At 36.6% G+C, this 12658-nt stretch overlaps 1 protein-coding gene across 1 annotated transcript; it reads left to right on the forward strand.

The window, feature by feature from the left end:
- The first annotated feature begins 1314 nt into the window (after positions 1–1314).
- Positions 1315–9704, forward strand: LOC114259469 (uncharacterized). Its single transcript, XM_082887826.1, has 5 exons — positions 1315–2354; positions 2631–2689; positions 2831–2959; positions 3965–4100; positions 9046–9704. Exons 1-5 carry the CDS (start codon positions 1656–1658, stop codon positions 9400–9402), a joined length of 1380 nt encoding a protein of 459 aa, XP_082743952.1. The 5' UTR covers positions 1315–1655; the 3' UTR covers positions 9403–9704.
- The last annotated feature ends 2954 nt before the right edge of the window (positions 9705–12658 follow it).

Consider the following 12658-nt stretch of genomic DNA (forward strand, 5'->3'; position numbering starts at 1 on the left):
AAAAAAGTGACAAAAAAGATCCCATTCTAGTAAGGAGGAATTATATTGATATGGTGTCAATAAAAAAATTTAAAATATTATAAATTTTAAAAATTAATATTATATACTTTTTCACTAATATGTAATAATTTTTTAAAAACTACTCAGAATAATAATTTTCCTTTCAAATAAAATTATAAAAAATTTGAAAATAGACAAAAAAATCACTATAAATTATCACATTACACACTCTCTCTATTTTTTTTTATATATCTTTTTTATAAAAAATTAAAAAATTAATTAAAATAATCAATTCTCAAACTCATTTTAAGATTCAAATTAGGTTAAATTAGAAGAAACAAAGTAAGAAACTAACGTCAAATTATTTGCCCCATTTAAAAAAAAAAAAAAAAAAAAATTTCAAATTACTTCTTACAGTCACAATCTATCATACAATTGTCCCTAAACAACGTACACATGGCTGTCCGCCTGGGGACTGGTTTGGCTGCTGTTGGCCAAGTCCAGCAGCACCGCGCTGTTAGGCTTGTGGACTTCATTCTTTCACGTCAATGATCCGAGCAGTTGAGATTGTAGAATTTTTTAAATAAATTATTCTTGTAAAACGTTAATTTCATTAAATATTAATTAATAATTATCTATTCAAATAATAATTGTCTTAAAAAAAATATAAATGATCATTTTTTTAGACAAGATGAACAACCATCTATATTTTTCAAAATAAACATGATTTAAATTGACAATTATCAATTTTCAATCAAATTAATTGTTTATAATAATTATCTGTTCGAGGAGCCCACAAATCTAACCGCTCGAACCACTGACGTAGCACTCGGAGGTGAGGTGAGGTCCGCAAGCCCGACAGCAGCAAAACCAGTCCAATCTTCCAGATCTCCCGTTTCCTTCCTTCATAATCTCGATTTTCTCTCGCTAAAAACTCAGCAAACAGTATTGTACTGTACAGACAGGCACACACCCTCTTTTTTTTTTTTTTTTTTCTTTTTTTTTTTAAAGTACGTTAGGAAAATCAGGAGGAATTATTCATTGCTTCATGAGCAAACCTAGGTAGTGCTCCTACCTAGCTATTATCGGTGAAAACAATGGATTCCACTATTTATTACTGAAGCTATGTTTGATTTTGATTTTTGACTTTAAAAAAAACACAAAATATAAAATTTATTACATAAATTAATAAGACAAAATATCACATTCAAATTATAATCATTACGCTCTTTTTTTCACAAAACTCAAAAAAAAAAAAAAAAAAGGCTAAAAAAATTAAGTTAAAATAATCAAAAAAAAAAAAATTAAAAAATCAGATTATTTTAAACACAAATAGAATGAAGCAATGCTGCTTAGACAATGAATAATTTCTCCAGAACCAGCGCACCCACAGCTCAGCGCCTCCCCTAGCCTCTCTCTCTTAACCCCACCCACTCCTCCAATGCCAATCCCCTACTCCACGTGGTCCATCTTACTAATATATCCTATTAAATTCTAGTAATATCCTTCACCTTATTGTTCAAAAAAAGCTTCACCTTCATCTTCACCTTCCCCTCCCCACTCTCTCTCTCACCAACTCCTTTATTTTCTCTCTCTAAAAGTAATTAGATCAGCTGCAGAGTGGTAGTGGTGGTGGTGGTGGTGGTGATAGCGTTATGTCAGTGGCGTGCGGGGTGGAATGGGTGCTGGCGCTGGGTTTCCTCCGGTGGGGGTGGAAGCGTTGCACCTACATCGGGTCCTACGACAGCGCCACCTGGCCTCCTGCCACTGCCGAGGAGTTCGAGGCAGTCCCCCGCATCTGCCGCCTCATTCTCGCTGTCTACGAGGACGACCTCCGCCACCCCCAATTCCCTCCATCCGGCGGCTACCGCCTCAACCCCGACTGTGTCATCAAGCGCCTCACCTACGAGCAGACTCACGGCAACGCCCCTCCCTACATCATCTACCTCGACCACGACCACCGCGAGATTGTTCTCGCCATCCGTGGCCTCAATTTGATCAAAGAGAGCGACTACAAGCTCCTTCTTGACAACAAATTGGGTATGCAGATGTTCGATGGAGGCTACGTCCACCACGGCCTTTTGAAATCTGCAGTTTGGTTGCTCAACGAGGAATCCGATACTCTGAAGCGATTGTGGCTTGAAAATGGGGCCTCGTACAAGATGATTTTTGCTGGACACTCGTTGGGGTCTGGGGTCGCAGCTTTGTTGACTGTGATCGTGGTGAACCACCGGAACGCGCTTGGTGGTATTCCCAGAGATAAAATCCACTGCTATGCCATAGCTCCTGCTAGGTGTATGTCCCTCAATTTGGCTGTCAAGTATGCCGATGTTATCCATTCTGTGGTTTTGCAGGTAAACCAATTTCTTTTCAGTTTTTAATGGTTGGTTGGTTGGTTGGTGCGTTCTTTTGTTGTAAATTGTAATGTTAATGCAACGTGGAACTTTTATGGCTTTGAGATAACCAGGGGAGGATTAATTTGCCTTCAAATCCACCTCACAAAATGTTTAGGCTTTTAGTTTACTTTCATCGTTTAATGTTTTTTGGAAACCTGCTTGTTATCCATGACATTTTGCTTAGTTGCTCCAATTTAGTGAACTAACCATGCCACCTCAATTTAATGTTTCCAGGATGATTTCTTACCAAGAACACCGACCCCGTTGGAAGATATATTCAAATCGCTCTTGTGGTGAGTTGTGTTCCATCTGTATGATAACTCAGAGACTGTATGAAGCCTTTTGAGTCTTTTGTTTACTTTTAGGTTGTCTGCCTTGTAGAGGTGTGAATTGTTATTATTATCTCTTAAACCAGGCATTAATGCTTTGGACAGCTTGCCCTGCTTATTATTTGCGGTTTGCTGGAGGGATACTTTCATACCAGAAGGCAGGAAGCTTAAAGATCCTAGAAGACTGTATGCACCCGGAAGAATGTATCATATTGTTGAGAGAAAATTTTGCAGGTACGTAAATCAGAACCATTGGCAATTTTATTTTAATGCCTCATCTAAGGTTTATTAGGATTTATCAAAATTTACCTTGCTTAGCCCCCTGAGTGATTTGTGTTCATGATTGGCAAAACTCAACTGATCCATCTATATTGATATCTCCTGGTCTTGCTGGTTCTTACTACTTTGAAGCCTATGAAATTTTCTATTTAATGCAATTTTAAAATTTCTCAGTCAGTTGCTTGGGGTTCTTGTTCTAACCAGCTACTATGTATTTCCATTATTTAAATATTTTAAGTTTCATAATAATGTCGATATTTTCTTACTTCTTCATTCAGGCTTAACCAAACTGAGGATTTTAACCAGCAGCCTGTGTTTTATAATCAACATAGAATCTGAAGCAATCAATAAAATAGACCATTTAACTGAGTGATATTATTGCTCATGCTTCTTCCATTGAGAACTCCAACTTAATGAATTTGTAACCATTCATTGTTAATGCATTCATAGGGGAAAAAAAGAAAAATAATTATAACACTGATGTAATGCCTTTTTATCCTTTATTGAGACACTTCTGGATAATTTCACCTTCAAAATACCATATGAATTTGTTTCAATTTGGAATTTATATTGGTGATAAGTATTTATGTTATGTGAAGATTAGTGATAAGTAGCATTGTACAATATGAAATTCCTAGTATGTAGAAGAATTGCTCATAGCATTTCCTCTTCTCAATTTTGCTATACAAATCCAGATCAAAGACTGGTATTGGTTAATGCGTCAAATCTTAATTTTGTATTTAGGAAAGTTTTCCTGTTATTTGCTTAAGAATGTTCAGTAGCTAAAACAATCCTCTAGCATAGATAGGTTTCTAGTGCTCAAATTCAATTGTCATGTAATTGCTGTCCTTGAGAAGCACTTTTTCCCCTTTTTTCTCTTAACAAATTTGTTGGTAATTTACCACTGAAAATAGTTATTCTTGCTCAGAAACTAAGTCCTCCGTTGGTTCTTACACACAGATGTGGGAGATATCCTCCAGAGGTTAGAACTGCCATACCAGTAGATGGAAGATTTGAACATATTGTCTTATCGTGCAATGCCACAAAAGATCATGCAATTGTTTGGATAGAAAGAGAAGCAGAGAAGGCTTTGGAAGTAAGTGGAAATCAACTTTGCACTTCACTAGTTTGACATCATATAATGAGGTGTATTTATACTCTTACAAAAGGATTATTTATTTATTTGTTTTGAGCAGAAACTCAAACAAATTTCCCAAAGATTGTCACATAAAGCAATTTGACAATGTTCACGTGGACTTTTGTCACATTAAGGTCAATGACAGATTCTCTCCTTCTCGGATTGAACTCTTGGCCATCAAATCTAAAATTTAAGGGTAGGCAAACTCAACCAAAAAAGATCATACACTTTACTAATTTTATAGCAATAATACAACATATACATATAATGACAGTGTTAAATACGAATATATAAAATGTATTTGAAGGGAAGTATTGGACACACATCCCACACCTATGGCTGCAAACAAGTTGAGCCGTGCCGAGCCGAGCTTTTGAGTGTTCAAGGGTGTTTACTAAGAATTAGTCAAGCTTGAGCCGAGCTTAAGTTGAGCTTAAATAATGGAGCTTGAGCTCGACTTGTCAAATATTTGATAAACTCGAGCTCAAGCTTTAAAAAAAAACTTAAATTAATTTAATTATTAGAATAAAAAATAGATAATTATGAGCAAAATATAAAAGAATGATTATATTATTTTTATCAATCAAATATGTAAATTTACACAAACACAAACACAAACACAAACACAAATAGAAAAATAAAATAAATTAATAAAAAATTATTTGATATATTATTAAAAATAAATATTAATTTATTTTCTTTATGTTCAAGAGCCCTATCGAATTGAGCTTGGGGCTACTCGAGCTTAGCTCGATTAATAAACGAGCTTAAAAATTGAGCTCAAGCTCGTTCATTTAGTAAATGAACCGAGCTTGAGCTATTCATGAACAGCTCAGTTCGTTTGCAGCCCTACCCACACCCTTGTCCAAATGTCGTTTGAAGAGTTCATGTAACATAGTGTTAACCTTTTGAAAGGAGCTTTTTAATACTTTTTCCTTGGATGTCTATCACATCAAACATATTAGTGAAGAGTGTTGTGATAATTAAAGTATTAAAATTGATGTTTACCAAAGTTTCTTGGAGGCATTTTAGCTATTTTGCTATTGCAGCTATCTAGACCACCCTTGTTATGTGGTGAACCCTATAGACACCACCTCACCACCGCAATGTCTACGAGCGAACCCGTTCAAGCGGCCCACCTTTATTCATCTATACCAGTTGCCATGCATGACCCAATAGGAACAATTTCAGTGCCTAGGCTAAGCTGGAGGCATATAGACCATGAAGTATGATTGTTTGACTTACTAGTGCGCTCAGCACCATAGTTGCGAGTTTCGGCACCAAGAAAATGATTCGAAGTATGAAAAGTTTAAGGCATGCCTACAATACTTCTCGGCTATAGACCATTTGATAACACCATTGCTCGGCACCTCGTCTCACTTGAATAAGCCCATTTGCCTAGCCATAGCCCTGCATACCTCATTCCCATACGGTGTGCCAAGGAGCGACCAAGAGCACCGCTTGGTCACTCCCGCTTGGTTGTAGCATAGCTCGGCTTGTAACTTGGCTATGTCTCACCTATGTACTCATCCCTTAGTTAGGATTTTTGTCATTACTACCATGGCCATCACTTGCCATCTTAGACTAAGGCCAAGTTTGGCATATTGCCAAAAAGCCAAAAAGTTATTCAAAAAGTTAAAAAGTTAACACTATTCACCAAAAGTCAACAATTACGGCTGCACAACTCCCAATCTTAATTTTTCCCTACAAATCAATTTTTATAATTTTTTATTACACATTTTTCCAAAAAAAGTCAAAAAGTTAATCCAATAATCTATATTTTCTTCCTCAATTTTTTAGTCCAAAAAGACAAAAAGTGCACTTATTTAGGACACCCCAAACAACCCCTAAGAGCAAGGCCTATGCATTCACTACTCGAGTTCGTTGGAGGATTGTTGCTTGGAAACTAGGATTAAGGGCTCATCATGGTTGCTTGACTTGCTCCCCATTAGGAAGAAGCAACTCTTCCTTGGCTGGTCTTAGAGAGAGGACATTGACCCAACACCTAACACCTTGACACCTTGAAAGAGGTATCATACACCCTCTAAGGTATCATACAACTCTGCAGACTGCACCTCTAAGGTATGAATCCTGGGATAGAGAAGTAGACCTCATACCTTCGCTGGTCAAGAAGAGCTGGCCACCTGTTGGGTGAGTTGGTCTCTAACAGTGTTAGAGCCTATATAAGGGAGTATCCACATACAGAGAAGACACAACTCCAGTTATCATCGTCCTCTATTCTGTTGACAAGGGTGTATAGCAATGGCACTCTATCTCTCACTCTAAGGCTGCCTTAGTTATATTCTCTGCCACTTCTAATAACTCTCAATTATTGAAATCCCCACCATTTTTCCAAAGGTTTAGGAATGATTATCTCTTTACCAAATATCTACAAAGATACTCCACTAGGAAAGAGTGGTGCTCATTTTACTTGGAGCTTTCGCCTCACATGGAGGACCCACAACCTCTCATGGTGGCCGAGTGGTCACAACGATGTTAGAGCATTTGACATATCACCTGATAAACTAACCTAGCAAATGCTGAGCAATATCTCTCATTAGTTGGAGGTGTTACCTTACAAAATTAACAGTTCCTCATGGATGCCTAGCAGTGTTACAAAGAAGAGCCAACCCTCATGGAAGGCCATCCTGTTGGGATTGTTGTTATCTCGCCCTCAACTTCGAATCAAGTTCCTACACCCCAGGTGGCTTCCACTGCAAGAGTTTCTATTTGGATGGCATCAACACTATTACACGGACTCGGGTAGAACTCAACCCCAAAAGCTAGCTCAAGAGGTGGGGGTGTCCTCACACTTATATGCTTGACATCACTTTAGTACTCAGGTGATATAGGACTTTGCTTCGCATCTTCTCTCAAGCCCAACGTGCTCACTCGGTAGCACCTGTGGTGTGCAAGCTAGGGACATGCACCCTATCCATCCTCGCGTACTCCGGTTTTAATACCATGTTACACGGTTTTGGGTAGAACTCAACCACAAAAGCTAACTATTAAGATGAGGGTGCCTTCACGCTTATATGCTTGATATCACTTTAGTACTCGGGTGATGTGGGACTTTGCTTCACAGGGGTCCTACTTGGCCAAGAGTTAGATGGGGTCGAGCACCTTGAGTACTATGTAAGGCGAGTAATCCAATGTGCTGAGGTAAGATACTATCCGATTGAGTGTCATTGTCTCGTCTTGGTCTTTTCTAAGATTAAGCTTTGTCACTACCTCCTTGCCCACACCATTCATCTTGTCACCAAGAGTGAATTGACCAGTTCCTCACTCGGCCAGTTGTCTCCGCAAGCTCACTCAGCAGCTGCACTCTTTGACTAAGTATGACGTCATTTGCAAGGTTCTGAAGGCCATCAAGAGTCGAGCTCTGGTTGACATATTGGCTCCCTTTCCTAGTGCGGAACACGAGCTGCCTTCAAAAGAATTTCCAAGAGAGGAGCTTCAAGCTGCTGAAGTAACAACAGAGGGAGACTAGAGCCTCAACTTTGAAGGCTAAACCACTTTTAAAGGTGGAGGAACCGGTATCATCCTACTCTCCCCTGATGGCGTCAAGTCAACTTCTTTTATAAGCTAGAATTTGGATACTCCAATAATGAAGTGGAGTATGAGGCTCTCGTACTTGAGCTCATAGCAACACTTCACACGATGATAACTGTGCATCAAAGGTGACTTTTGTAGTCAAACAGACGAACAAGAATTGTGCCATAAACCAGCCACCTCTTGCATCATACAAAACAATAGTACAGAGGTTAGTGGATAAATTTAACACAGTTAGAGTAGAGCATGTTCCTCGCTCTAACAACCACCACCTGGACTCTCTGAGGATGCTAAGGTGCCTGCTAGGGTCAGTTTTTAGTTAGCAAGCAACTTACTTTTATCTATTGTTGCTCCATTGGAGATGCTAAATGCTCCCTAAAATCAACAGATGTTACATTGTTAGCTAACTGAGGCTAGCCATTTGGCTTCGCGAGCCACTACTAATTTTTAAAAAATAATAATAAATAATAGCTGACCGTTGCCTCCCCGCTCTCTTTATAAAGAAATGAGCCTTGCGAGATAATGAGCTGCTTTAGCAATCACTATCGGAGCAGTTTTGTATATGTTAGGTAGTCAGCACGTTAGTCAACTTGGGCCCTGCTTTTGCCTATGTCACACTAATTTTGAAATCTTCAATGCAGATGCTCTCTCTCTCTCTCTCTCTCTCTCCATGGGTGTGCCTTTTTCTCAAAGGTTCTAATAGGTAGACAACCATCCTAAAACTTATACCCACACATTGTTTCTAGTTTCTTATTTATTTTTCCCCCCCTGTGGTTCAAACTAGAGATCGCAATGCACTTCAGCCGCTTACATTAAACAGTATAATGCAGTCATTTGCATTCACATTTGGTTTTGATTTAACCAAGACTTTTGCGAAGGACTGTTGTATTTGTAACATGGGCTTTTCTAGAATTGCATCACCTACAAATAGAGATATTAGATCGGTGTATAATAAAAGTAAAAAACAACTTAAAATCTATAAACTTGTGTTCTTTGTGAAAACATAATTTGTTTATTTCTATAAAAATGTGGAGTTACCTAATTTAACATTAGGAGATTCAAACTTATAAAAAAAAATATATATTTATATTTGGAGATTCAAAATTTGTTCTATTCAATGCTATACAAATTCTGAATTAACTTGTTTGTAAATTTGTAGATTTTGAAATTTTAATTTGCCCAACCAAACTAGACTTGAGATTCTTAGCTATGAAATGTCTGGTTCTTGGAACCAACTTATCTAAGGCCACCTATACCATGATTGGTCTTGGATATTATAGGTAAGCAAAGTCTTAAGTTTTTACAATTGTTCTGAAGAAAAATTAACCGTTAAACTTATACCTTAACACAGAGAATGCCGGAATATCTCAAGGAGACCACAACAGCAGCCCCAAGAGTACAAAAAATCGAGAGGTTGCAGACAATAGAAAAAGAACACAAGGATGCTTTGGAAAGAGCTGTTAGTTTGAACATACCTCATGCTGTGACTGCCGATGAAGAAGAGGAACAGCCCTCACCAAGCAAGGAGGAAGAATGTGTAGAAGGTGGGGATGGGGGTGATACTGAGTCTTCTACGAATGAGCCAAAAACTAAGTCGCTGTCCCGTGGTGGAAGAACTAACTGGGATTTGGTTGTTCAGAAGCTTTTCAAGAAATATCCGTTGGGAGAAATGCTATTGAAGAAGGACGATACAGTTGCTTCAAAATAACAATTCTTCTCTCTCAATGTGTCATTATTTATAGAAAATGTATGCTTTAGAGGTTAGCGCTTCATGAGTATTTTGCTCCTGGTTCTGCCTGAGTTTAGATCTTCTTGATTATTTTGCTTGTCGGGTTCTTTTGTTGTGATATTCATTTTTCTGTGAGCTTCAGCTTCTACATTATTATCTGTAAAAAAGCATTGGTGAAATTGTGTTCAGCCCCTGGTTCCCTACCCATGAGGGGTACTTTTACATGTCAAACTACAGAGAGCTACAAAGAATGTTGATTTTTTTTAAAATCTGTTTGTAAAGAATCTGTACTTTTGTTATTTGGTTTTATTTGCTGTCATTTTGCTGCATTTGCTATTTTATGTCGAATGTTTAACAAATGACAGGCCAAGGATAGAAAAATCAATCTGAGAGCCTCAATCATAGATGATGATTTAAATCTGATATGAACAAAACTGTAGAGGTTTTGGTGAGGATGCCAAAGACAACAGCTTCAATATGTTGCCTTTAGGGAGGAATCAGATGTTAGATTCCTAAGTTTCAAATGCAATTTGAAGTAAACAGCATTCGAGATCCTGACTACAAAGAGACAAAGCAACATGTACAGTAGAAATTCATTCCCAGTTGGCGGACAAGCCATTGTTTACATCGTTTCTCACAAACCAATTCCATTAAGATTATTCAACGTTAGAAGGGCAGAAAAAAGAGCAATATAGCATTTATAGATTTGTTTACACCAGTTCCAAAGATACAGAAAGTTGTTACATAAATGGCACTGGACCAATGAATTTGCTTAAAGAAGACTTACCCATAACCACAATTAACTGCAGCAAAAACCTCTAGCAGGCAGACCTCATATGCCAATTTTATTGGGAAAAAGCTTGGGACCCCAATTGACCTTGACTCCCAAATGTGTGTGACTAGTTTATGTGCGTTTTTGTTTTTGTTTTTTTTTTTTTTTTTGCCTAAATGCACGTGGTTCATCATATTGTGCCTAAATGCACCAAGTTACATTGTATTGATTTACTAGTTGGACAATCTTTATATATGAGAATCACCTACCTACATATATAGGTGGAATGCAATCACATGAGATTTGAAATAAGGCCAAGTTTGAGAAGACTAAATAAGTGTATTTTTTGACTTTTTATGAAATATGGGTTGGATTTGGGTTGGGTTTGAAGTGATGTGTTAGAGAAGTGATGTGACTTAAGTAAGATGATGTGACTTAAATAGGATAGTGACTTTTTGACTTTTTAGATTTTTTGGAAGATGCCAAACTTGGCCTAAATATCAAAATACTTAAACCATGCCACAAATATCACATTCATAATCAAGTGATTTCATTTAGGAGGAGGATTTGTTCGGTTTAAAATTTAAAAGGGCCTATTTGGGTCTGTAAGGCTCACCGTGAGTCTTATTTTGATTATCCGAACAGTTTATTTTATCAGACACTTAGTGTATTTCATTCACAAAAAAAAAAATTAAGTTAATCTGATAACTGTAATTTGTTCAATTTATTATTTTTGTCATTAAAAAAAAATTTATTTTTTAAAAATACAATTAGTGTCCATTTTTTTAATAAAAAAATGATAAATTGAACAAATTACAGTTATAAATCGACCTAATTTTTTTTTGTGGATAAAATACACAAATTATTCAGTAAAATAAACAATTCAGATCATCGAAACTTGTGATGGGCTCAATAGATCCAACAACTCCCTTCTATCTAAATGTTAGACTAGAGAGAATCTTCTTTCATTGATTTAGCCATGAATCATGAGAACAAATATAATTTTATCTCCAACACTTTCTCTCAGCTTGAAAATTGATGATTGAATGAGGGTGATTATTTGATAATTTAAAAATATAATTATGGGATATTTTATAATAGTATGATTAGTGAATAAGATAAAATATTAATTATTTATATTAAATAATATAAATAATGAAAAAATGATAGTTGATGAACATGTGTTGTGAAATGACGTTGATTGTTGCCCAGACACTCCATTAATTGTTGAAGTATGTACGTAATGACAGGTGCAAAATTGCTGGATATCAGGAAGCAAAATTTTGTGAAAATTTTGCATTAGGAGGTCGTGGTCGACCGCTTCCTTGTTTTCTCACTAAAAAAAAATTGGGAAAGATTGAACTAGATTTTTATTTTTTGCATGCGTCAGCCGTTTGCCCGGTCGATCGGTAGTTCAATGAAAAGTCAAATTACTCGAGCAAATGATATCAAATAGAAGAAATCGTTTTTAACGATATCAAATAGAAGAAATCGTTTTTTTTTTATTCAAATTTAATGAAAAATCTGATGAATCATTAAAAATGCTCTAAGAGCATTAAAATTAAAATAGAGTTTAATGAGAATTCTATTTAAGTAACAATTAGTTTTATTTTTGAATGATTTGATGTATATTTTATTTTTTACTTTTTTTACTTCGTATCACATCATTAAAATCATTATTAGAACTTTAAATTTAAAATTATGAATTATTTTTAATTAAATAATGTGATATGTACTAATTGGTATATTAAATAGTATATCAATTGATAATGTGACATAATTTAATTTTTTTTTGAGATTTATAATATGATTAATGAGTGGAATCAATAATAATTTTATAATTAATTGGTATATCTATTACCACGATTTTCAATTACATGTCCAGAGCAGAAGAATAAGAATCAAAAAATATTTTTCAAACACTTTTTTATTCTCTATAATCGCGTAAGGATCCTCTAGAGTGATCTCCTAGAGTGGTTAATCCGACGGTTGAGAATCAAACTCACCAAAACGAAAACGACGTCGTTTTGGTGAGTATTTTGAAAAATAAAAAATAAAAAAAATGTCTCCCAAAGCTCCAAAGCTCTCCCCTGCACATCCCCTGATCTCTTCTTCATCGCCAAGTACTTTTGGGAGAACCAACTGTGGATTAGATGGTGAAGAGTCTTGTTTGGAGTCACTGAATCGTCCCAAAGATCTTGCATCGTTGTGGGGCAAATGAAGTTGGATCTCTCGTAGGTTTGCCCTGTGCAGAGAGTCACAAGATCTAGCGTTGGCTCCAAAGAAATAGGGCAAATGAATGTTGGCTTCAATCATCTTCTTCAGATCCAATTTCTCTCCGGCGGTGGCTCCACCGCCCAAAATCCCATCTTTCACGGCGGCTTCCAGATCTAAAACAAGCCCACCACTGTCCCTCCTCCGACTACAAGGCTGATACATCGGCATTTTCACACACCCTTATTA

This window comes from Camellia sinensis, chromosome 1 (assembly GCF_055761805.1).
Source record: "Camellia sinensis isolate YWXY chromosome 1, ASM5576180v1, whole genome shotgun sequence".
NCBI classification, from domain to species: Eukaryota; Viridiplantae; Streptophyta; class Magnoliopsida; order Ericales; family Theaceae; genus Camellia; species Camellia sinensis.

Excerpts from the sequence above, each read along its gene's own strand:
- LOC114259469 (XM_082887826.1), top strand. The coding sequence starts at position 1,656 with ATGTCAGTGGCGTGCGGGGTGGAATGGGTGCTGGCGCTGGGTTTCCTC. Across the intron at positions 2,355-2,630 it reads TCCATTCTGTGGTTTTGCAG|GATGATTTCTTACCAAGAAC; the intron begins GTAAACCAATTT and ends TAATGTTTCCAG. Across the intron at positions 4,101-9,045 it reads AAGCAGAGAAGGCTTTGGAA|AGAATGCCGGAATATCTCAA; the intron begins GTAAGTGGAAAT and ends ACCTTAACACAG.